This window comes from Oncorhynchus tshawytscha, linkage group LG20 (genome assembly GCF_018296145.1).
Source record: "Oncorhynchus tshawytscha isolate Ot180627B linkage group LG20, Otsh_v2.0, whole genome shotgun sequence".
In the NCBI taxonomy this organism is placed as follows: Eukaryota; Metazoa; Chordata; class Actinopteri; order Salmoniformes; family Salmonidae; genus Oncorhynchus; species Oncorhynchus tshawytscha.
In genome coordinates, this window is record NC_056448.1 from 37,461,861 (window position 1) to 37,484,213 (window position 22,353).

General features: G+C 44.4%; 1 protein-coding gene across 1 annotated transcript in view; it reads right to left on the reverse strand.

Annotated features, from left to right (window-relative positions):
- LOC112220069 (ral guanine nucleotide dissociation stimulator) overlaps positions 1-1,495 on the reverse strand; it is a 70,692-nt gene extending 69,197 nt beyond the window's left edge. Inside the window, exon 1 of the mRNA XM_042302622.1 lies at positions 1,086-1,495. Coding sequence (XP_042158556.1) covers positions 1,086-1,178 — 93 coding nt within the window. The 5' untranslated portion in view covers positions 1,179-1,495. The remainder of the gene's footprint in view (positions 1-1,085) is intronic.
- Positions 1,496-22,353: the final 20,858 nt, after the last annotated feature.

Consider the following 22,353-nt stretch of genomic DNA (forward strand, 5'->3'; position numbering starts at 1 on the left):
AGCGACCTGACCTGATAGGCTGTCTCCTCCCCACCTCCTACCCACCAACCGGTGTTAACTTACAGATTCTACCACATAACAGGAAACTGACCTAGGATCAGAGAAATAGTACATAAGTAAAAAATCCTCACGCCACTGTCCAGATAACGTGCACACTATAGAGTTCATATCAGTTTGCATATGCGTTCAATTCAAAGGTGAACTGTAGCATATTACACAAGCATATTGTAAGCAGTCACAACAGATTCCCACACTACCACTGTCCTAGCTCTCAGTCTCCACACCAGACATCTGCAGTCAGTGATCCCCTCTCAGTCTCCACACCAGACACCCACAGTCAGTGATCCCCTCTCAGTCTCCACACCAGACACCCACAGTCAGTGATCCCCTCTCAGTCTCCACACCAGACATCTGCAGTCAGTGATCCCCTCTCAGTCTCCACACCAGACACCCACAGTCAGTGATCCCCTCTCAGTCTCCACACCAGACATCTGCAGTCAGTGATCCCCTCTCAGTCTCCACACCAGACACCCGCAGTCAGTGATCCCCTCTCAGTCTCCACACCAGACATCTGCAGTCAGTGATCCCCTCTCAGTCTCCACACCAGACACCCACAGTCAGTGATCCCCTCTCTGTCTCCACACCAGACACCCACAGTCAGTGATCCCCTCTCAGTCTCCACACCAGACATCTGCAGTCAGTGATCCCCTCTCAGTCTCCACACCAGACATCTGCAGTCAGTGATCCCCTCTCAGTCTCCACACCAGACACCCACAGTCAGTGATCCCCCCAGTCTCAGACATCTGCAGTCAGTGATCCCCTCTCAGTCTCCACACCAGACACCCACAGTCAGTGATCCCCTCTCAGTCTCCACACCAGACACCCAGTCAGTGATCCCCTCTCAGTCTTCACACCAGACACCTACAGTCAGTGATCCCCTCTCAGTCTTCACACCAGACACCTACAGTCAGTGATCCCCTCTCAGTCTCCACACCAGACATCTGCAGTCAGTGATCCCCTCTCAGTCTCCACACCAGACATCTGCAGTCAGTGATCCCCTCTCAGTCTCCACAACAGACACCTACCAGGTGGTCCAGTATGAGAGGAACATCCAGCATGCACATCATCATGGGCTGTACCAGGGCTCGGTGGAGGCTGAAGGGGGACTTGGACCCCATGCGGCCCCAGGGACAGAGTCTTGGCTTGGGCTTGGGTGGCAGGGCGCCCCTGGCTGGGGCTGTGGTCCTCCAGTTCTCAGAGCGAAACTGAACCAAAGGCTGAAGCTGAACCAAAGAGATCTCTCCTTATGAGTCTTCTGCTGCACTTTCCTTTATCTATTTTTCTCACTTGTTGTTTTCCAAAATGAACGAAGGGGAAAAATGTCAAAAGTAGACCAAGTAGACGCCTCTTCTTTCTACTCAGACTTTCTCTTTCCTGTCTCTCTCTCCTTGTCTCTTTCTCCTTCCTTTCTCTCTCTCTCCTTGTCTCTTTCTCCTTCCCTTCTCTCTCTCCTTGTCTCCTTCTCTGTCTTTCTCTCTCTTCTTGTCTTTTTCTTGTTCTTCGTCTCTCTCCTTGTCTCTTTCTCCTTCCCGTCTCTCTCTCTCCTTGTCTCCTCTGTCTCTCTCTCTCTCCTTGTCTCTTTCTCTTTCCCGTCTCCCTCTCTCCTGGTCTCCTTCTCCGTCTCTCTCTCCTTGTCTCCTCTGTCTCTCTCTCTCTCCTTGTCTCTTTCTCTTTCCCGTCTCCCTCTCTCCTGGTCTCCTTCTCCGTCTCTCTCTCCTTGTCTCTCTCTCTCCCCTTGTCTCTTTCTCTTTCCCGTCTCTCTCTCTCCTGGTCTCCTTCTCCGTCTCTCTCCTTGTCTCCTCTGTCTCTCTCTCTCCCCTTGTCTCTTTCTCCTTCCTTTCTCTCTCTCTCCTTGTCTCTTTCTCCTTCCCTTCTCTCTCTCCTTGTCTCCTTCTCCGTCTTTCTCTCTCTTCTTGTCTTTTTCTTGTTCTTCGTCTCTCTCCTTGTCTCTTTCTCCTTCCCGTCTCTCTCTCTCCTTGTCTCCTCTGTCTCTCTCTCTCTCCTTGTCTCTTTCTCTTTCCCGTCTCCCTCTCTCCTGGTCTCCTTCTCCGTCTCTCTCTCCTTGTCTCCTCTGTCTCTCTCTCTCTCCTTGTCTCTTTCTCTTTCCCGTCTCCCTCTCTCCTGGTCTCCTTCTCCGTCTCTCTCTCCTTGTCTCTCTCTCTCCCTTGTCTCTTTCTCTTTCCCGTCTCTCTCTCTCCTGGTCTCCTTCTCCGTCTCTCTCCTTGTCTCCTCTGTCTCTCTCTCTCCCCTTGTCTCTTTCTCTTTCCCGTCTCTCTCTCTCCTGGTCTCCTTCTCCGTCTCTCTCCTTGTCTCCTCTGTCTCTCTCTCTCCCCTTGTCTCTTTCTCTTTCCCGTCTCCCTCTCTCTCCGTCTCTCTCTCCTTGTCTCCTCTCTCTCTCTCTCCCCTTGTCTCTTTCTCTTTCCCGTCTCTCTCTCTCCTGGTCTCCTTCTCCGTCTCTCTCTCTCCTTGTCTCCTCTGTCTCTCTCTCTCCCCTTGTCTCTTTCTCTTCTCCGTCTCTCTCTCTCCTGGTCTCCTCCTCCGCCACTCTCTCTCCTTGTCTTTTCCTTGTTCTTAAAGTCGCTGTAAGATCCTTATGACATGCTGCTACACGTTAGAGCACGCCTGTCCACTACTTTGAGACACTCACACATTGTAAACCTTAAAGGAGTGCTGGGGTGTATAGGAGGCGAATCAGCGAGCAGGTACTCACCACTCCCTCGCTCTCCTCTCTGAACAGCTGCTGATAGAAGGCTATGGAGTGTTACTGGAGCGTGTGTGTGTGTGTGTGTGTGTGTGTGTGTGTGTGTGTGTGTGTGTGTGTGTGTGTGTGTGTGGTGTTCGTATGAGCCAGGGGCGAGAGAGAGAGAGGACTATTAATGATTGAGTACCAGAGAGGGAAGAAAACAAGCTTCTACATGCTTTATTTTCCAAGGGACCTCTGTTGCCAAGGTCAGTGGTGATGCTTTGTGTGTGTGTGATCATCTAACATAAACATCTACGACACAACGGACAAATCATGTATGTGTGTTGGTGTGTGTGTGTGCCTACAGTGCTGAGGGCCATGGCTGACCAGTTTAAGAGCACTGCATTGGGAAATGTATGCATGAGCATGGAATATACAGTCAGCAGTCTCTTTCCACTGCACATAGCACAAAAAGAGCACTCTAACACGGCTGTTTTTCCTGTTCTATGCGTCTCTCATGTGTAAGGTTACCTGACGGCATGCCTGAACCATAAAACACCACATCAGCCACCGAATTCGGAAGTCACTGTTAAAGTATAATTACACAGGACAAGGTGCCTCGCAAATTCACCACTAAGTACACTTCACCTGCTCTTAAAAATGTTCTGTAAGTTTGTGATGAATGTTAATTCTACACAAAAGCATAACTGGGACACAACAACAGACCGGGGTAGAATGAAATATGGGGGGGGATCATCCGTGGTAGAACGAAATATGGGGGATCATCCGGGGTAGAACGAAATATGGGGGATCATCCGGGTAGAACGAAATATGGGGGATCATCCGGGTTAGAACGAAATATGGGGGATCATCCGGGGTAGAACGAAATATGGGGGATCATCCGGGGTAGAACGAAATATGGGGGATCATCCGGGGTAGAACGAAATATGGGGGATCATCCGGGTAGAACGAAATATGGGGGATCATCCGGGGTAGAACGAAATATGGGGGATCATCCGGGGTAGAACGAAATATGGGGGATCATCCGTGGTAGAACGAAATATGGGGGGATCATGATATGGGGGGATCATCCGGGGTAGAACGAAATATGGGGGTTGATCTGGGATGTGCATCCAGGACGTCCAGAGTGGAATATGTACGGGATGGGAACTAGCTCCACAGTGCTATTCCAGCTATGACTCAGATTTACCACTGACCGGAACGTGATACGTGACTGTAATAAAGGAGTCTTACTCCATCTAAATGCTTTGCTCTTTTGAAAATGTGCCTCTGCCAGACACTTCTAATGATTATCAGTGTGATATCCCACCTCGGGGGAAATGTGGACATTAAGATGAATGCGGTATCACACAGAGACCAGACGCGCTTTCTTATCACATAACAAATGTCAAATTCCCTCGCTGGATGATAGCTATCAAGTCTGACGCAAAGCCGGTTGTCAGGATTGTATTATTTCACCTTTCATCAGAGCGTGAGGTGGCAGTATGAAGGCAAACAAGGCTTGACTTCAGAGAGTCAGTGCCAAGGAGCATGGGGATCAAGGGATAGATAGCAATTATGATGATGAGGGCAAACTAAACAGATAGCTGAGGTGAAAAGGTCAAAGAATGAATTGGATATATAGAGAGTTTATGGACAGAAACAGTAATGGGTGGATTAAAGAGAGAAAATGGAGGGGAAATGCATAAACTGACAGTAAATAAAGTGCACTCAAACAAAGGATGGATGAGAACGCAGACAAACTAATTACAAACCAAGACCTTGGGGATAAGACTGAATCTGTGCACCAGGTATGTTAGGAAGCAGCAGCAGAACCCATATTAAGATGCAGAAGCCAAACTCAGCCGACGCCGCGGAGCTTCCGTCGTTATGGAGACAGCCGAGCACTCATGCGCACTACCAGCCTTGCCCGTGTGAGTTCTGACTGCCGGCCAAGACACCAAGGCACTCCTCCAAGATGGACACGTCCAAAATGGTAAATGTCTCATCCTGCTTTACAAAATGTTGGTAATTCTCCAAAACCTTTCAGGCAGGTAGCCACCTCTCATGTCTTGAACATGTTTAGCCTGACAAGGAGGGAGTGCTCACTGGACAAAAAGCAAATGTTCCCGGAGCATCAGGAGAACCCGGAACAAATGTTTAGGGAATGTTCTTTAAACCTCTATAACCTAAAGCCCAAGTAAGATTCTGGCATATTAGATACATCTACAGTAAAAATAAGTACCAAGGGCTAGGAAGACCAAAGTGTTTGGGATCCCATGTCATGTGACAGGAAGTGTGAAGGATCTGGAGTCTGTTCACTGGATGATAAGTCAACTCCACTTCCTGTGGGTCATATGCTCGGTCCCATATTTATCTCCAGCTCTTTGCCTGATACCCCTTCGGTAGAAAATAAGAACATGGCTCCACCTACACCTACGGAGGTGTGATGATGGTGGTCAGGCACATCTCCATCATCATATGTTTCTATCTGCATTTCACTTCCTGAGTGTGCTGGCCACATCTTCCCCCATCCATACAGACATGTATCATGTCAACACTCCACAGAGGATCACATTTAAGTGCATGCTATATGCTTCACAACTTAATCCAAAAGTACATCATCACAGTGAGATAGCAGCTTCCTCCAGGGAAGCCCAGATGTAGGGATGGATCAGCCTCCTTCCTCTCTCTGACAGACGACAGGAGACAGAGAGGTGTGTGTGTGTGTTTGACCTGCGTCTACTCAACTGGAAGGAGAAAATGGTTGCTGTGTCAAAGAGCAGCTAAACCGGGATTTGACGATGTGGCAAAACAAGCGCTAGGCTACTCCTTTGTTCACATACTGTCCCTGACTGGCCAGGTGCAGCGACTGGCCAGCTGCCATGGCAACAAAGTGACCATTCCCTGCCCCCCCTCCTTAAGACACAATAGGCAGAGAGATATTTATTGAGGCCTCATTGGCAGGCCCCGTAATTACAGCTTTGCTATTCACATAGTTGTTTTGTTAGAACGGGGACATTGACTTTCTAGCTACAGGCATTTTCATGTCTCATGTCAACTCTTCATCATGTCATAAATACTACCACGTCTGACTAGGCATATATGACACGCATTCATGTGTTTTGTCTCAGGGAAGACCCCTCGGGGGTCCTCCCAGCCGCCTGATCACAAAAGCTTATCCCCGTTGAGAGGCTTTCAACAATTAACGAGCGGCGCGTCTGACTGGCAGAGTGGAAAACAACTGTCTGTCAGAGGGATGGAGATGGGCTCACAGCCAAGAAGCTTCTCAGCCATCTGATGTCCTGATCCCCACTGTCTCCAGAACAGTCTAACAAGCCACCCCAGCACAGGGGAGGCCAAAGGTCAGGAGTCAGGTCAGGGGTCGTTATAGAGGCAGAACAGACACACATAAAACTGCAACAACCCACAGACGTGTCTTGCAGCAACAACAGATTATGAGACTATGATCGTCCTTTAAGATTCAAGACTTGACTGACTTATTCAAAGACTTGAGACTTGACTTCTGGCTCAATGACTTGAGACTCAACTCAGAGTCATGCTCAATGACTTGAGACTTGTCCCAGAGTCATGGTCAATGCCTTGAGAGACTTGAGTCTGACTCATCCTCAAATGCTTGAGACTTTACTCTGAATCATGCTCAAAGACTTGAGACTTTATTTAAAGACTTGAGACTTTATTTAACCTTTATTTAACTAGGCAAGTCAGTTAAGAACAAATTCTTATTTACAATGACGGCCTACCCCAGCCAAACACTAACCCGGAGGAAGCTGGGCCAATTGTGATTCCGCCCTATGGGACACCCAATCACGGCCGGTTGTAATAGAGCCTGGAATCAAACCAGGGTCTGTAGTGATGCCTCTACCACTGAGATGCAGTGCCTTAGACGACTGTGCCACTCGGTTCAACTCTGGTTGACTATGGTTCGTGACTCTGGTTTGTGCTCAAAGACTTGACTCGAACTTGCCCTAAGTGACTTCTGGACAGGTCTGGCACAGTCTCGCTGATTTGCAGTGCAAGATGATACATCTATCAGGACCAAACTCTCTCTTTATAGCGACACGTGTTTCGATGAATTGTGGCTATTATTGTGTCATAACTCAATGTACATGCTCTTTGTCTCTGAGACTTCGTGTACCATAGTGAAACAGGGTGGGCTTTGGACATCAACAGCATATATCCTCCCTGTTCCACCAACCTTTACTCCCATCTGTTTACCTTTTCTCAGCTAACCGCTGACAGATCCATTGTCGGGTTTCATTACAAGCGCATTGAGGAGACGTCACAGGGTCTGGCGCCAGAAGCTGAAATGTTAGCTCTGAAAAAAGGTTGAGTGGGAGGTTGGAGGTTGGTGCTTTATATCCTTTATGACGTATGATATCATGATCATCCTCCCTTGGCCTTTCATAGTCTGCAAGTCATCCCACCTGGTCAACCCCTCCATGAATGTTCCTCCATTTGGCTCTCATCACCCTTAATTGAGGACGGATGCTTCCACACCCTATCCCTGTACTGTACAGCACACACCGTCCATGCTGTACACAGACATAAGGATGTGCTTCCTTGAGCCCTCAGCAAGGGAAGCATGGTAGAGGGGAAACATGGTGATAGTGGTTGATGTCATTTATGGGGTTAGCACAGAAAACAGGAGTAAGTTATAAACCAGTGTTTACCCTGCCAGATATAATTGAGGGGAACAATGCATGTAAACTTTCCATCCGTCTTTACCCCGGGGCGGCAGGGTAGCCTAGTGGTTAGAGTGGTTAGAGCGTTGGACTAGTAACCGGAAGGTTGCAGGTTCAAATCCCCGAGCTGACAAGGTACAAATCTGTCATTCTGCCCCTGAACAGGCAGTTAACCCACTGTTCCTAGGCCGTCATTGAAAATAAGAATTTGTTCTTAACTGACTTGCCTAGTTAAATAAAGGTAAAAACATTTTTTTAAATTGTCCAGTTACACTCACTCACTACTCCAACCTTAAATCCAAGTATATGTACAATGCTATAATTTGCACATAAAATATGTATCAATGTCGAAAACACACACAAACTTTATATACAATTATAGCATTGTACAGTTTGATTGGTGCAGCCAGGCATAACCAATCAACCCCATGACCAGAGGGGCCCAGAGTCTGATCTACCACCATTATCACACTGAAGCAAAACATGCCCACCGCTTCTATAGCAACGAGGGAAAAATAAATTATGTCACCGCTATAAGTTACTGAAGAAAGGCACAGATATAAATACTCCAAGGCATTAATAGTATCTGCTTTCTACCAGACCAGAATAAAGCATCAGCAGCTGATGCTGTTGATGTAGCAGATAATTAAATGTGTTTTTTTCTAATAAAGACAAGGTACAGTGGGGCAAAAAAGTATTTAGTCAGCCACCAATTGTGCAAGTTCTCCCACTTAAAAAGATGAGAGAGGCCTGTCATTTTCATCATAGGTACACTTCAACTATGACAGACAAAATGAGAAAAAAAATCCAGAAAACACATTGTAGGATTTTTTATGAATTTATTTGCAAATTATGGTGGAAAACAAGTATTTGGCCACCTACAAACAAGCAAGATTTGTGGCTCTCACAGACCTGTAACAACTTCTTTAAGAGGCTCCTCTGTCCTCCACTCGTTACCTGTATTAATGGCACCTGTTTGAACTTGTTATCAGTATAAAAGACACCTGTCCACAACCTCAAACAGTCACACTCCAAACTCCACTATGGCCAAGACCAAAGAGCTGTCAAAGGACACCAGAAACAAAATTGGAGTCCTGCACCAGGCTGGGAAGACTGAATCTGCAATAGGTAAGCAGCTTGGTTTGAATAAATCAACTGTGGGAGCAATTATTAGGAAATGGAAGACATACAAGACCACTGATAATCTCCCTCGATCTGGGGCTCAACGCAAGATCTCACCCTGTGGGGTCAAAATGATCACAAGAACGGTGAGCAAAAATCCTACAACCACACGGGGGGACCTAGTGAATGACCTGCAGGGAGCTGGGACCAAAGTAACAAAGCCTACCATCAGTAATACACTACGCCGCCAGAGACTCAAATCCTGCAGTGCCAGTGGTGTCCCCCTGCTTAAGCCAGTACATGTCCAGGCTCATCTGAAGTTTGCTAGAGAGCATTTGGATGATCCAGAAGAAGATTGGGAGAATGTCATATGGTCAGATGATACCAAAATATAACTTTTTGGTAAAAACTCAACTCGTCGTGTTTGGAGGACAAAGAATGCTGAGTTGCATCCAAAGAACACCATACCTACTGTGAAGCATGGGGGTGGAAACATGCTTTGGGGCTGTTTTTCTGCAAAGGGACCAGGACGACTGATCCGTGTAAAGGAAAGAATAAATGGTGCCATGTATCGTGAGATTTTGAGTGAAAACCTCCTTCCATCAGCAAGGGCATTGAAGATGAAATGTGGCTGGGTCTTTCAGCATGACAATGATCCCAAACACTCCGCCCGGGCAACGAACGAGTGGCTTCGTAAGAAGCATTTCAAGGTCCTGGAGTGGCCTAGCCAGTCTCCAGATCTGAACCCCATAGAAAATCTTTGGAGGGAGTTGAAAGTCCGTGTTGCCCAGCAACAGCCCCAAAACATCACTGCTCTAGAGGAGGTCTGCATGGAGGAATGGGCCAAAATACCAGCAACAGTGTGTGAAAACCTTGTGAAGACTTACAGAAAACGTTTGACCTCTGTCATTGCCAACAAAGGGTATATAACAAAGTATTGAGATAAACTTTTGTTATTGACCACCATAATTTGCAAATAAATAAATTAAAAATCCTACAATGTGATCTTCTGGATTTTTGTTCTCATTTTGTCTGTCATAGTTGAAGTGTACCTATGATGAAAATTACAGGCCTCTCTCATCTTTTTAAGTGGGAGAACTTGCACAATTGGTGGCTGACTAAATACTTTTTTGCCCCACTGTACATCTGGGGCGTCCGGGAACACCATGCACAGCCAATCAAGGCGACAGCACTGCAGACAGGCACACAAACGGAGCCTCAGACATGACACTATTGTTAGTGGCAAATGACCTGTGTTCTGTTGGGCATTGCCTACCATCTGTGAGGGGGGGTGTAAACCAGGTGCAGTCTATCATTCAATTTGCAACCAAGGGACAGAGGCACAAATGAGCTCAAAACGCTGGGGGAGAAGCCTCACCCAGCACTACATAAGGCCTTTTCAGAAGGAAGGAAGTGAGAAAATGGAATGAGGTGCAGAGAGATGCATCCCAGTACTAAAAAATAGACTATCCTGGATAGTAATGCAAATAGTAGTTGCTACATTATCTTGTCAGTAAACATGTTATCTTAACTCACATCTCTTTGCCTCATCCATACAGCTAATAACACAACAGTTGGTGTCAGCAGTGGGATCGAGCACTGCAGGTATAGTCACAACAAATGAAGAACTGACTACACACTTAGAAAAAAGGGTTCTTCGGCCAGCTAACTTTAGCATATTCGCTAGCTAGCAGAGCAAACTAATTCATTGTGATTGAATTATAATGTCAATACTAGCTACAGTGGTTAGTTAGCTTGGAGGTAGTATTTAGTGTTGTGTGCATTGTGTCTGTGCATTTAGCTAGCTACAATCCCATAGCCTACCTTTCATTTGAAATATGACTGGCTGATGACATTTAATCATGTATTTACAGAGAAAATGCCCCATTTATTTTTGTTGTCTGTTGGCCTCCCCACGTGGGAGTTTCACGTGGGAGTTTCTGCTCTCTGATTGGCTATAAGTCAAGTTATTGGCCACTGACGAGCATTGCGATTCTACAATTGCAAATGCCAGGTTTGTCGCTAGCGGGTCGGCACGCAGCGGGTACCATTTTTGTTCTAGCTAGAGAAAAAACATTTTTGGTTGCAGGTAGAACCCTTTTAGTTCAAGGTAGAACCCTTTTGGATTCCATGTAGAACCATTTCTACAGAAGGTTCTACATAGAACCCAAAAGGGCTCTACCTGGAATCCAAAAGTGTTCTCCTATGGGAACAGCTAGCTAAACATTTGGCTATGGACTTGCACTGGCAGTATGGGATTATGGAGAGTGAATTAAATTGTTTCTTCGTCATCATTGGGTAACATTGGGTTCTAGACCGTTAACTAAGCAACACAGAAGGACATGCATTGCCAAACAATGCTACTGCCACCTTCTGGTTTGGAGTATTTTAACAAGGCTGAGTGGCTGACGACTTCAACTTCTTTGCTGTGTGAACACAAAAGAGATTATACTAAGTACTGTCTGCAGGCAAACGTTTTACAATCCTTCCGGTGTCTCTGGGCTATTCGTCAGTGAGTGAGAGAAAGCAAGTGAGAGAGAGAGAGACGGAAAAAGGACGAAATAGAGAGACAGAGATAGAGAGAAACAGAGAGAGAGAGTGTGTATGTTTGCTTGTTCTGTGATTGATATTGAAGGTTAATCAGTGAGAGTGAGAGGTGTGTGCATAATAATATGTATTTGTGAGTGTATAGATGTCACCAGTGACATAACTACTCTGTATAACACATTCAAGCCAAACCAAACCAATCAAACGCACCCAATCAAAACACACCAAACCAATCAAACACATTGACTAGGCTAAAACTAGACTTTTAACATTATTTCCTTTCCGCAGTTTCAGGCTTCTCTACGATAACTCCACGGACGGCTACAAAACGACAACACATTTAAGCTTCAAGCAGCTCTCACTACTAGCCTACATGAGGATGGCACAACACCTTCGGCCCCTCGCGGTCATACACACTAACACCCAGGCAGAAACAACAACTAGTGTCCCCTCACATTGTGACAGCGTGACCTTAGGCTGGTGACCAGAGGTCAGACTCCATTCAACTCCTCGTATTGTCTCCTTGCCAAAGGAAGTGGCGTTTACCCGCCCTCACGTTCTTCATGATTGCACTCCTTTGTCTGCCTATGAGCGTAATGGAGGCAAAAAAACTCAAACATGAACAAAGGTCTCGACAAGTAGACCACGCGCAGCTACGAGAAACCATGTTAACGGTTGATTGTAACGGACAGAACATTTTTGTGCGGCCATTGGCCTATGAACCGCAAGTGTCGCTCATGGTTCGTGGTTGCTCATCAGCTACACTGCTGGTAATTAGATCATATTCATATCGTTGACCTTGAGTTCATTATAATGAGAGAGAGGGGAGGGGGATTATGGGAAGGTGGCTGGCTGGCCCTTTGTGACATCATCCCCTGTAGTGGTTGGTTGGGGGAGTTGTTGATGATGATTGATGAGGGCAGTGTGTCATGTGACTTCCCATAAAGCATGGATGACTGTCAGGCCCTATTCCTAGAGGAGTTGACGCCATAGAATTACAATGGGTATAAAATACATTACAATTCAAATCCATGTTCCGTGATGTGTGGTTTGGTGGCCATATTGGGTGTACTATTTGGACTATTTGGTTAATTGATAGTTATCCAATCCTTATTCTGAAATTTGTTTGGATATGTGTTCTCTGTGGCCATTGCAAGGAATGCATAAATGTACACAATGTACAAATAGAATGAACTCACTGACAATTCGTAATATCACGTTCACCAAATCAGCATGATACTGTGAAAAGCTGTGAAGTTCATTAACCGTATTCATGATGATTATTTTCCCATTGCTCATGTACCTCTGCCTTCATGTCCTGTGAACACATGCAACTTTTTTCAGCCTTTTTATAACATTCTTCTCCTGAGCTTTCAAAAGAAGTCCCTGAATACAAGTACCAGCACAGCGAGCAGAAACATCTGGAAAAGACCAGCTCACACTGTAAACCAGTGGTTCTCAAACCTCTCCTCAGGGACCCCCAGTCCTTCCATGTATTTCATCTATTCCAGAGTTAGCACACCTGAGTCAACTTACCAACTAATCATCAACCCTGAATGTGAATCGGGTGAGCTAATTCAAGGCTACAACAAAGATATGAAACGTCTGGGGGTCACAGAGGAGAGGTTTGAGAACCACAGCTGTAAACAGTTGGGTCGGGCAACAATTCACCGGAGTGACAGAGACACCTACTGGACATACCAGGTCACACAACTCTATCTCAGCTGGTTCCACTGTATCGTCCAACTCACACCCAAAACCTGAAGCACCTACTTCCTCATGTTCACCCAAGCAATAGAAGATATGTAGATAGTTCACTTGTGTAAATTATGCTTAGGAGCTATTTAAGTTGTGATGGTCACATAGCCTACAAACTAAAAACTATATTTGTGAAACCCCACGAATGCATAATAATTTCATGCAGCCATCCTTTTCAAGTCGTCTCCTACAATGCACTCATTTTTGAAGGCAGTGCAACGGCAGTGAGTACAGTTCTGTCTCAGTGAATTGGAGGACTCCCCATTTTCCCCCAGTGGTCCGAGCTGGGCTGTCTGCCAAAGGGGGCTTAGGTCCACAGGCTTGGCTGTCTAACCTGTTAGCATAGCAACGCTCTCGCAAAGGGGGCAGCAGAGGACACATAGTGTGTGATCTGTTTTATAGGGGCTACTCTAAAGTTTATGTTCACACTATACTGTACATAGGCTGCCATTCCTGAAGTCAGACGTACTAGTACTAGGCAACATGCTTGCACACACACACACTCACAAATACAAACACATATATCTGTTTTCGAGAACACTCATTCTCATAACCAAAAGTTTACTAAGGGTCACAGACAGCAGTGTCAATCTCCGGTTCCTGTGTCAAATTACAAACACATTATAAGTGGGGGGTCCTACAGTGCTTCCTGTAACACAGACGCACGCGTGCACACACAAGCATGCATCCACGCATGCACGCACACACACAGCAATACTTTGGTTGCACAGAGAGAGACTGATCTGGCTGGGGTGAATGGGAGTGCTTGGCCGCACAATGAGACTGATCTGGCTGGGGTGAATGGGTGTGCTTGGCCGCAAAATGAGACGGATCTGGTTGGGGTGAATGGGTGTGCTTGGCCGCACAATGAGACTGATCTGGCTGGGGTGAATGGGTGTGCTTGGCCGCATGTGTTTTGCTTGGCCGCACAATAAGACTGATCTGGCTGGGGTGAATGGGTGTGCTTGGCCGCACAATGAGACTGATCTGGCTGGGGTGAATGGGTGTGCTTGGCCGCACAATAAGACTGATCTGGCTGGGGTGAATGGGTGTGCTTGGCCGCACAATGAGACTGATCTGGCTGGGGTGAATGGGTGTGTGGCCGCACAATGAGACTTATCTGGCTGGGGTGAATGGGTGTGCTTGGCCGCACAATGAGACTGATCTGGCTGGGGTGAATGGGTGTGCTTGGCCGCACAATAAGACTGATCTGGCTGGGGTGAATGGGTGTGCTTGGCCGCACAATGAGACTGATCTAGCTGGGGTGAATGGGTGTGCTTGGCCGCACAATAAGACTGATCTGGCTGGGGTGAATGGGTGTGCTTGGCCCGCACAATGAGACTGATCTCCAATCAGACAAATCGTATGAAAGAGAAGGAAAGCAGAAAGAGCCACAGTCTGTAAGATTTCTACTAATTTTAACTAATGAAATAGCCTACACCCCTTGATTTGGAAAAATATGACTTCAAAATAGCTTCATAATCAGATTAGTACAGCTGTCTTATTGAGTCATGCTTAAAAATGAAGACCTACTACTGCATTCATGTTTTTGTTGTCATAGGAGGCTTGCAGAGTGTAGCTTTAAAGACTAAAGGAACAGAGAGAAACAGAGATTGGAAGTGTAGCTAATCGAGGACATGAAGTTTCTGAAAATGTACAAAGTGTCTATCTATTGATCCCTCCCGGATACATTCCAACGCAGCATCTGTCACTCTACCCTGTTATCTGTTATTTATTGACCTGGCTCTAGCTCAAGCCCAGCGAGACTTCACAATCTCACACCTACAACTCCCTCCAGCCCATTTGTTCCCATTCAGACTGCCAGAGAATGAGACCTAAACTGAAACTGCTTCCCAGTTCCCACACTGAGTTAGCCTAACATTAGCACCACAAGTTAAAGGTGTACTTTACCATACTGATGCCTCAAGATGTGGGAATATCCAGCCTGGTCTCAGAGCATTACGTATTATTCTGATGCAATATGGTATGAATTCTAACGTTAGCTAGGCTAAGGGTTAGGGGTCAGGGGTCAGGGTTAAGCTTAGTGTTAAGTTTAGGAGTTAGATTAAAGGGTTAGGGGAAGGGTTAGCTAACTTGTTAAGTAGTTTCAAAGTAGCTAAAAAGCACTAAGTAGTTGAAAAGTTTCTAAAATGCTAAAGTTGGCCGTGATGACATTCAAACTTGCAACCTTATGATCGCTAGAAGTTTGCGTTATACGCCCACCCATCCAACCACCCTACTTAATTAACCATCTGTCTTAGTAACCATACCAAACGTAACATACAGGATTTACATTTACATCTAGTCTATGAGACCAGGCTGGTTATCCAATGTTGCAGTGCTGCACCCGCTAATGTCTTGTGGCCATTAAATACAAGTCCTCCAGGTAATAGTGAAAGGAAGATCTGGATAAAATGCATTTGAGGAGCTCCAAGGTAATCGGACCAATGTATAATGCATTAAGATGAATAAATAAGTCATAGAGGAATACACTGTAACTAGGTGAAACAGAGAGAGAGAGAGAGACAGACAGACACCCAGGAGAGTTCAAACAGTAAGCAGTAACAAACAAAAAAACAGATATACTGACAAAAATCACAGTAACAAAATATTTTATGAAAAGATGGATTCTACTTTATATTATGGACCAAAACCTTGTATTTACTTGATAATAAAGTAATTACATAGGTTGGTAGTGCAACTACATCATAGGTACATGTTGTAAATAGTTTCATATCACCAAACTCGTGGAACTGGTGTGGTAGTGCCGCTCCAGGCCTGGAGTTGGAGAACTCTGCAGTAGAGGCAAGGCCCAAGGGAACAGCACAACCACCTACTCCTTCTGCGACCCCGAGAGTCGGACCAACAAACAAACCAACGACGGCCCCCCAGTGCTCAACCCTTCGGACCTTCCCAAAACACATGCAACAAATGGAGCCCCCAGGGCCGGAATCTCAATGGATTTTGAATGCCTTAGGAGGTGAAATGGAACAGTATTACTCTGTGGCCAACAGGTCATATGACATGGATGGAGTGTGAGAGGATGATGAGGTTGGGTCTAATGCGCTTACGTGACTTCCTCTCCTCGTCTCCTACACGTGTTGCCTTTGGATTGATTCCTTCTTGTAAATGTTTTGTGACATTCCATCATATCACGGGCTCCCGAGTGGTACACCGGTCTAAGGCATTGCATCTCAGTGCTAGAGGTGTCACTACAGACCCTGGTTCAATTCCAGGCTGTAAAGGCACTTAACCCTAATTTGTTCCAGGGGCGCCATACTACTATGGCTGTAAAACTGCATATATCCGGTGTATGTGACAAACCATTTTATTTTATTTGTATTTTTTAGTGTAGAGGAAATGTGGTGGAGGATCACTTCCTTAATATCCTCATAACCTCCCTCATTGGCTTTGTTAACATAGTGTGACTGCCATTTACAGGATGATTTCTGCTAAAGCACAGAAAAACGCCACATCAACATTTTAGAGCATCTCAGGATTAAATGTTTTTCAGGATTCAGTATGGGGAACACACACATTCTCTCTCTCACACATACACAGTACTCTAGGCTATTTTATAACAAGCTTTTCTGACCCATCATGTTGAGGAAGGAGGGTGGGCAGTGCTGTGCACTACACCATCCCATGTCCCCCGCACTGCCCTCATTCTGCATGCCATGACAGATGTACAAAAGACATGGCCTTGTGCCAGGCCCTAATCTCTTTTGTAAAGACCATACAATGATGATCCCCTGCCTGGGGAAGTTATTTGAATAGTGCATTATTATGGTAATTCATTCCAAACCATTCTAGCAACTGCGTTCTAGCAGGTTGTTTATCTTAGTTTTTATTCTGAATGCTTTTTTTGCATTTACCGTGAGAAAGTAAATAAATACGGCTTATATATAGCGATCAGGCTTTGTCTCTTTAAATGTCTGTCCGGGTAGCCTAGAACTTCAACTAGAGCAACAGATGAAAAAAAACGAATTACTTCACCTTTGCCAAAAATAACTTAAAGCAAACTATAAGTATTTTGTTACCTGTGTATCCAGCATCATCATCATCATCTTCTTCTTGGATTCATATCCCCTTCCTTTTCTTTTCCTGGCAAATGTCGACGCGTCGTGAGGCACTCCTACAATAAAACTCTCCACATTTCGAGCGAAACAGCCAAAAACCCACTGACAGCGCACTTGAAACGTGTCGAATTCCCCGTGACTGTAGTAGCCTAGTGCTCGTGGCTTTTACAGTGCAATATCCTCGGAATACAACAGCCGTGTACAGATGTGTCATCAATTCCACCTCTGTTGATGGCACTCACTAAAAATCAGACTGTAAGCATTAAAAAAGCTTATCGCACTTGAAAGTTAGACTAATGGCCGAGTAAGAAAAATATCCTCAGTAATGGAAAAGACACTTGTTTCAAATCAAGTGGGCCACATATGGTTTCTATTCAGGGTGATAAACCCGCAGTCCGATTTTTTCTCCAGAAATTTGTGGCGGAGCTTGGACAAATAACATTGAGAAAAATAGAAAAATAGATCACAGTGGGACAATATTAGAATGAAAAACAAACGGCCTTCACTTCATGCATGGATAGGCCATATATTCATATGACAGCTATATGCTGTATCTATATTTACATTTTAGTAATGTATCTGACGCTATTATTTAGAGCCACTTACAGGACCAATTAAAGTTACGTGCCTTGCTCAAGGGCACATCGACAGATGTTTCACCTAGTCGCCTCGGGGATTCGAACCAGCGACTTTTCTGTTACTGGTACCTGCCCCCCTATCTGTGTGAAACGGGATGTTTGCTTGGTTCGAAAAATAACTCTTGATTATATCGAGGTTGCACCCTTTAAATTCTCAATTATATTGATTTAATTTGACACTTGGAGACCAAGTGGAATGGATACGATCCCGATAGACACAATAATTCAATGTTGGCCTTGAAAGAAATATGTAAAAGTCAGTTACATTATGAAATATGAATTTAAAAAACGGCATAGGGCTATAAATCAGCGATATCCATGTACAATTCAATTGATATTCTCTCGCAGCCACTCCACCTCATAACATGATGCTGAAGGCACAGATGGATGACAGGGCGATTCCGATTTCTGGGTCATCTTTTCCTATTGCATTTTTCCCGACAAGATGCCATCACATTTTATGATTTTGTTTTGAATATGATCCAACCATTAGCCTATAGTCATTATAATCATACAATTAATAAGCCCAACATGTATTTTCAGAGCTGGGTGCTCCCCATGTCGATATATGTATATCCAGAGGCTCCCGTTTCTATAATTATCCCAGTGTATCCTTCATCAAAATATTCTCCTGACACAAAATGGATGGTCTCTCCAATGTCTTGCTTTTTCATATTCTTCTCTGAGCAGACTCCTTCGGGATGTGTGGAATCGTTGTCATATCCCTCCTTCATATGCCTCTGAGGTGTTGGCTGTTCCGTTGAGAAAAAAATACTAACCCCATAAATAGCATGGTGAGAAGCGAGTCCTGTTTTAGCCAAGCAGACGCATTTAAATACAGAACGAGAAAGGTGGACATGTACAAATAAACGACATGTACAAGTAAACGAAAATTCACTGGCATCCACAACGCACGATGTTAGCAAATGAAATTGGAACGCTTCGGTACCCACGAGCTGTTATTGACGAGGCTGGGATGCCTGTGTCTTGGGCTTTACGTCAATTTCGCAGCATACCCTGCGCCGGAGCGGATTGTCATTTCTGAGCCCCGAAGCAAGCATAAAATCATTAATTCTCAAAATTGTCCCAGTGTTGTTCCTTGGTGTAGTCCCGGTCGGGCAGAATAATCAGTCGCGCTCCCCGCCAGCCGGTTGTCGATGAGATGAAGAACAGAGGGAATACGGACAAACCTCACGACCCACTCGCGCTGAATTCTGCGTGCGCAGCCAGCCAGGGCAGATTTGACCTCAATCTGAAATAGCTACATTACAGACATGAATATAATCTATATTGGGTGCCTGCTGTAGTCTAGTGTAGCTGTCACCAAAATCTCAAAGCCGGCATTAAAAACAAATGTGATCACATAGCCTAGTATGGGGCCTTCGTGACATCATATGATAGGCTAGACTGGTGTGCAAATGTATCGTAGATTAAATGTAGGCTATTTAGTCAAATACAATACTGAGCCACACACTGGCCCTATGTTTGTCAAATAACTAACATTTATTTTACGGAAATTATAAATAGTTATATTCCTCTCTTTAAAGCCCTTGGTGTTTAGCTCGTGTGAGAGACAGGTAGAATTTACGGAATATTCCCGTGATGCCTGGTCTGGCAGATGCGACAAGACTCCTCGTAACCCGCTACGATTTCCGTCTTTCCCAAGTCAAACATAAGACTGATATTTTGTAAGATTGACAAATTCAACAAATTGGGCCTAGTATAAAACGTTGACAACAACCTATCATCGCTTACAGAGGAAAAATAATCATAGGCACCAAGTGGTCTATGGTGGAAGTAAGGGAGGGGTTTCCATGGAAACAAGCTGCTGAAAGCTCAGTACCAAACCAAGTTTAATAACCAGTGATGCTGTACCACTATGTGGCAGGATTTCTAAATTCTGGAAGTCATTGTATATTTTTACCAATCATTCAACCATAGTCCCATCATCAAGGTTCAGATATTTATACAAAATAGCCCAAGTATTTGAATCATCATTACAATTGTAGCCGTGATTGAATTAAATTAAAGTAATACTTTAGGTCAAAAGCAGAACATCAATAGTGAAAATGTCCGATACAATTGACAGAATCTCACAATTATTTAATTGATACCATCGTTGAAATATTTATTGTTCAGTTGCAAACACTGTAAACACCAGTATAGAACTCCAATACTAAGATACTGTATATACCCATACAAAAATGTAGTCATGCAAAAAAACAAGAGAAGAGTGTCATACAGACAGACACGCATACACACGCAGCATACACACGCAGCATACACTTATGCATACGAACAAACACACACGGTTCATAAAGAGTTAAACTGTTTCAGGATGAAAATACATAGAGCAGAGGACACATGAAAAATAACTTATCAGATGTGGACGCTTCATACCCCAGCTCGAAAAAGCTACTTCAGTTTACAACATCCCTTAGACCAATGCTGCCCAAGGTTAATATTTAACATGGTAGCAATACAAATGTTACATAGTAGCAATAAGATAACCATTAGAAAGAGAGAGTAAAGATTGATGTTAATAACCAAAGACTGGTGTTTTCCGCCACACAAATATATGAGAAAAGTTATTTATCTGCTAGACATTCATTCTGACCCGCTTTCTCACCATCCCACCCTTGTGTGACTGTCCTTGTCTATCAGTGTTTTGTTACTTGTCATGTTTGTTTGTGGACCCAGGATGAATAGCTGCTGCCTCTGCAAATGGGGATCAAAAAAAAACACAACCCGCCCCCCCCAAAAAAAAAAAAAATACAGCACAATGTAAACAATAAAGACAAATCATTCTTTCTTGCATTTGTTGTTCAGGCACATGAGATGAGTGGAAAAAAAAGCAACAACAAAATGTACTGCTACACCTTTACAGATTTGTAGAGCACTCCCTACTAGGGTTTTGAGGTCAATTTATGACCTGAATTGAGATAATTAAATTGGAATTCATGGTTTAGTCCTTTCAGCTCTGTGAACACGAGGTCGGAGCTAGGGCAAGGCGCTAACACGTTTTGCATGTCAGCAATCAAGTTTTCAAAATATATAACTTTTAAAATACAGCCGGTGTGATGCATTTTTTTTTAATCATACCAGCTGTATTTCTGTATATTGAAAGTTATACATCTTGAAAACTTGATTGCTGACATGCAAAACATTTTTGGAACTTCCTCAAAAATGGACTAATGAAACAAATACCAAAAGATAGTTTTGGGGTGGAATTTTCCTTTAAGGAGAGGGAGGAGACATTACATTGAAAGGAAGTGATTTAGAAGCTTTGGAACTCAGCCAATCACTCAAGTTCACCAGGGAAGATGCAGTTGGGATTAAGTCTCCCTTGGTTAAGTACAGACAATCGATCTAAACTTGACCTAAACATGACACCTTTCTTTTCCCTCCTATTTCACAAGCTATTAAACAGAAGGGGCGAGAGGAAGCAGTTGGTATCAGAAACATTGCTGTGCCTGGACACATGCTACAACCCCATGCTGTACTCACCACGGTCACCAACTACCCACAATGCACTCTGATAAATATGGTTGTTGGATGAGAGGAGCAACCATATTGTCCCCAGTCAGTCAAGCAATCAGAATCATCATCACTGTAAACAAAAATACTGTTTCTACAGTTATCCACCAGAAACCGTTTGACTGGTAGCACGTCTCTCATGTAAAGGATTTTAGAAAGAAGCTGAACTTTCTCTGACCTGTCAGTCGTCTACAAATTCACTATGATGCCCATTACCAAGAACCAGATGGACCAAGTTCACACCTTTATTTTATTTTGCGAAAGCAAATCAAAATCAACTTTGAAAATGGTGGGACTATTGTTCTGCTTTACTTAACCCACTTGTCTGCGAAACAACGACACCATCTTTGTGGTGGGTGTAGCCAATATAAACCTCATAAATATTTGAATACTTTTCAAAATATTGTTTTTCTTCCTGGCCTAGTCTACAGACTTCAGAGCTCTGCAGCGAAGAGCCTGTGTCCCATTCTCTCCCCTCTTACACTGCTTCACGCCCCCACATGTTTCTTCTGCCAGCGTGCTCCGCTCCCTTTTCAGATGCAGAGCCATTGGTGACCTCACCTTACAAAACCAATATGGATGGAGGAAACACCCCCATGTGTTACTAATAACCCCACAATGCTGGGGCTCTGTGGTCTACATTAAACCACAGCACTGAGGGGGTGGAGAATGTGAGAGTGAAAAGAGAGAGTTGGACAGAAGGGAGGAAGGGAGAGAGATGGACAGAAAGAGGGAGAGAGAAGAATGGGAGAAATGAGGGAAAGCAACACGGGGAAAGGGTGTAAAGTAAAAACTGTACTTGTTGCACACTTGGCATTTATTATAAAAAGGGCCTGAAAATACACAAAGAAGAACCCTTAGAGAAGAATATGGCTACACATAGCATTGTCAAATTCCTGATGTAATCACTATACAGATTTATATAATCGCCACTGGCAACAATGCAATGTTGTCCTTCCACATAGTCAAAGACGTTAAGGATTTTTAAGACAATGGAGGATATGTCAAATCAGAGCACAACACGCTGGACAATTTACATTGTTGCCCTGTGTAGCAGTGGCATGACAAACATTCATCTGACACCAAGGACAATGTGGTGCGAATAACAAACAGACAACGACAAAAGACTGTTCTGCCATGTTAAATTCAACAGAGGATAAATGTTACAGAAAAAGCCATCGACATGCAGGATTACAAAATATATTCTTATATTTCATGATGAG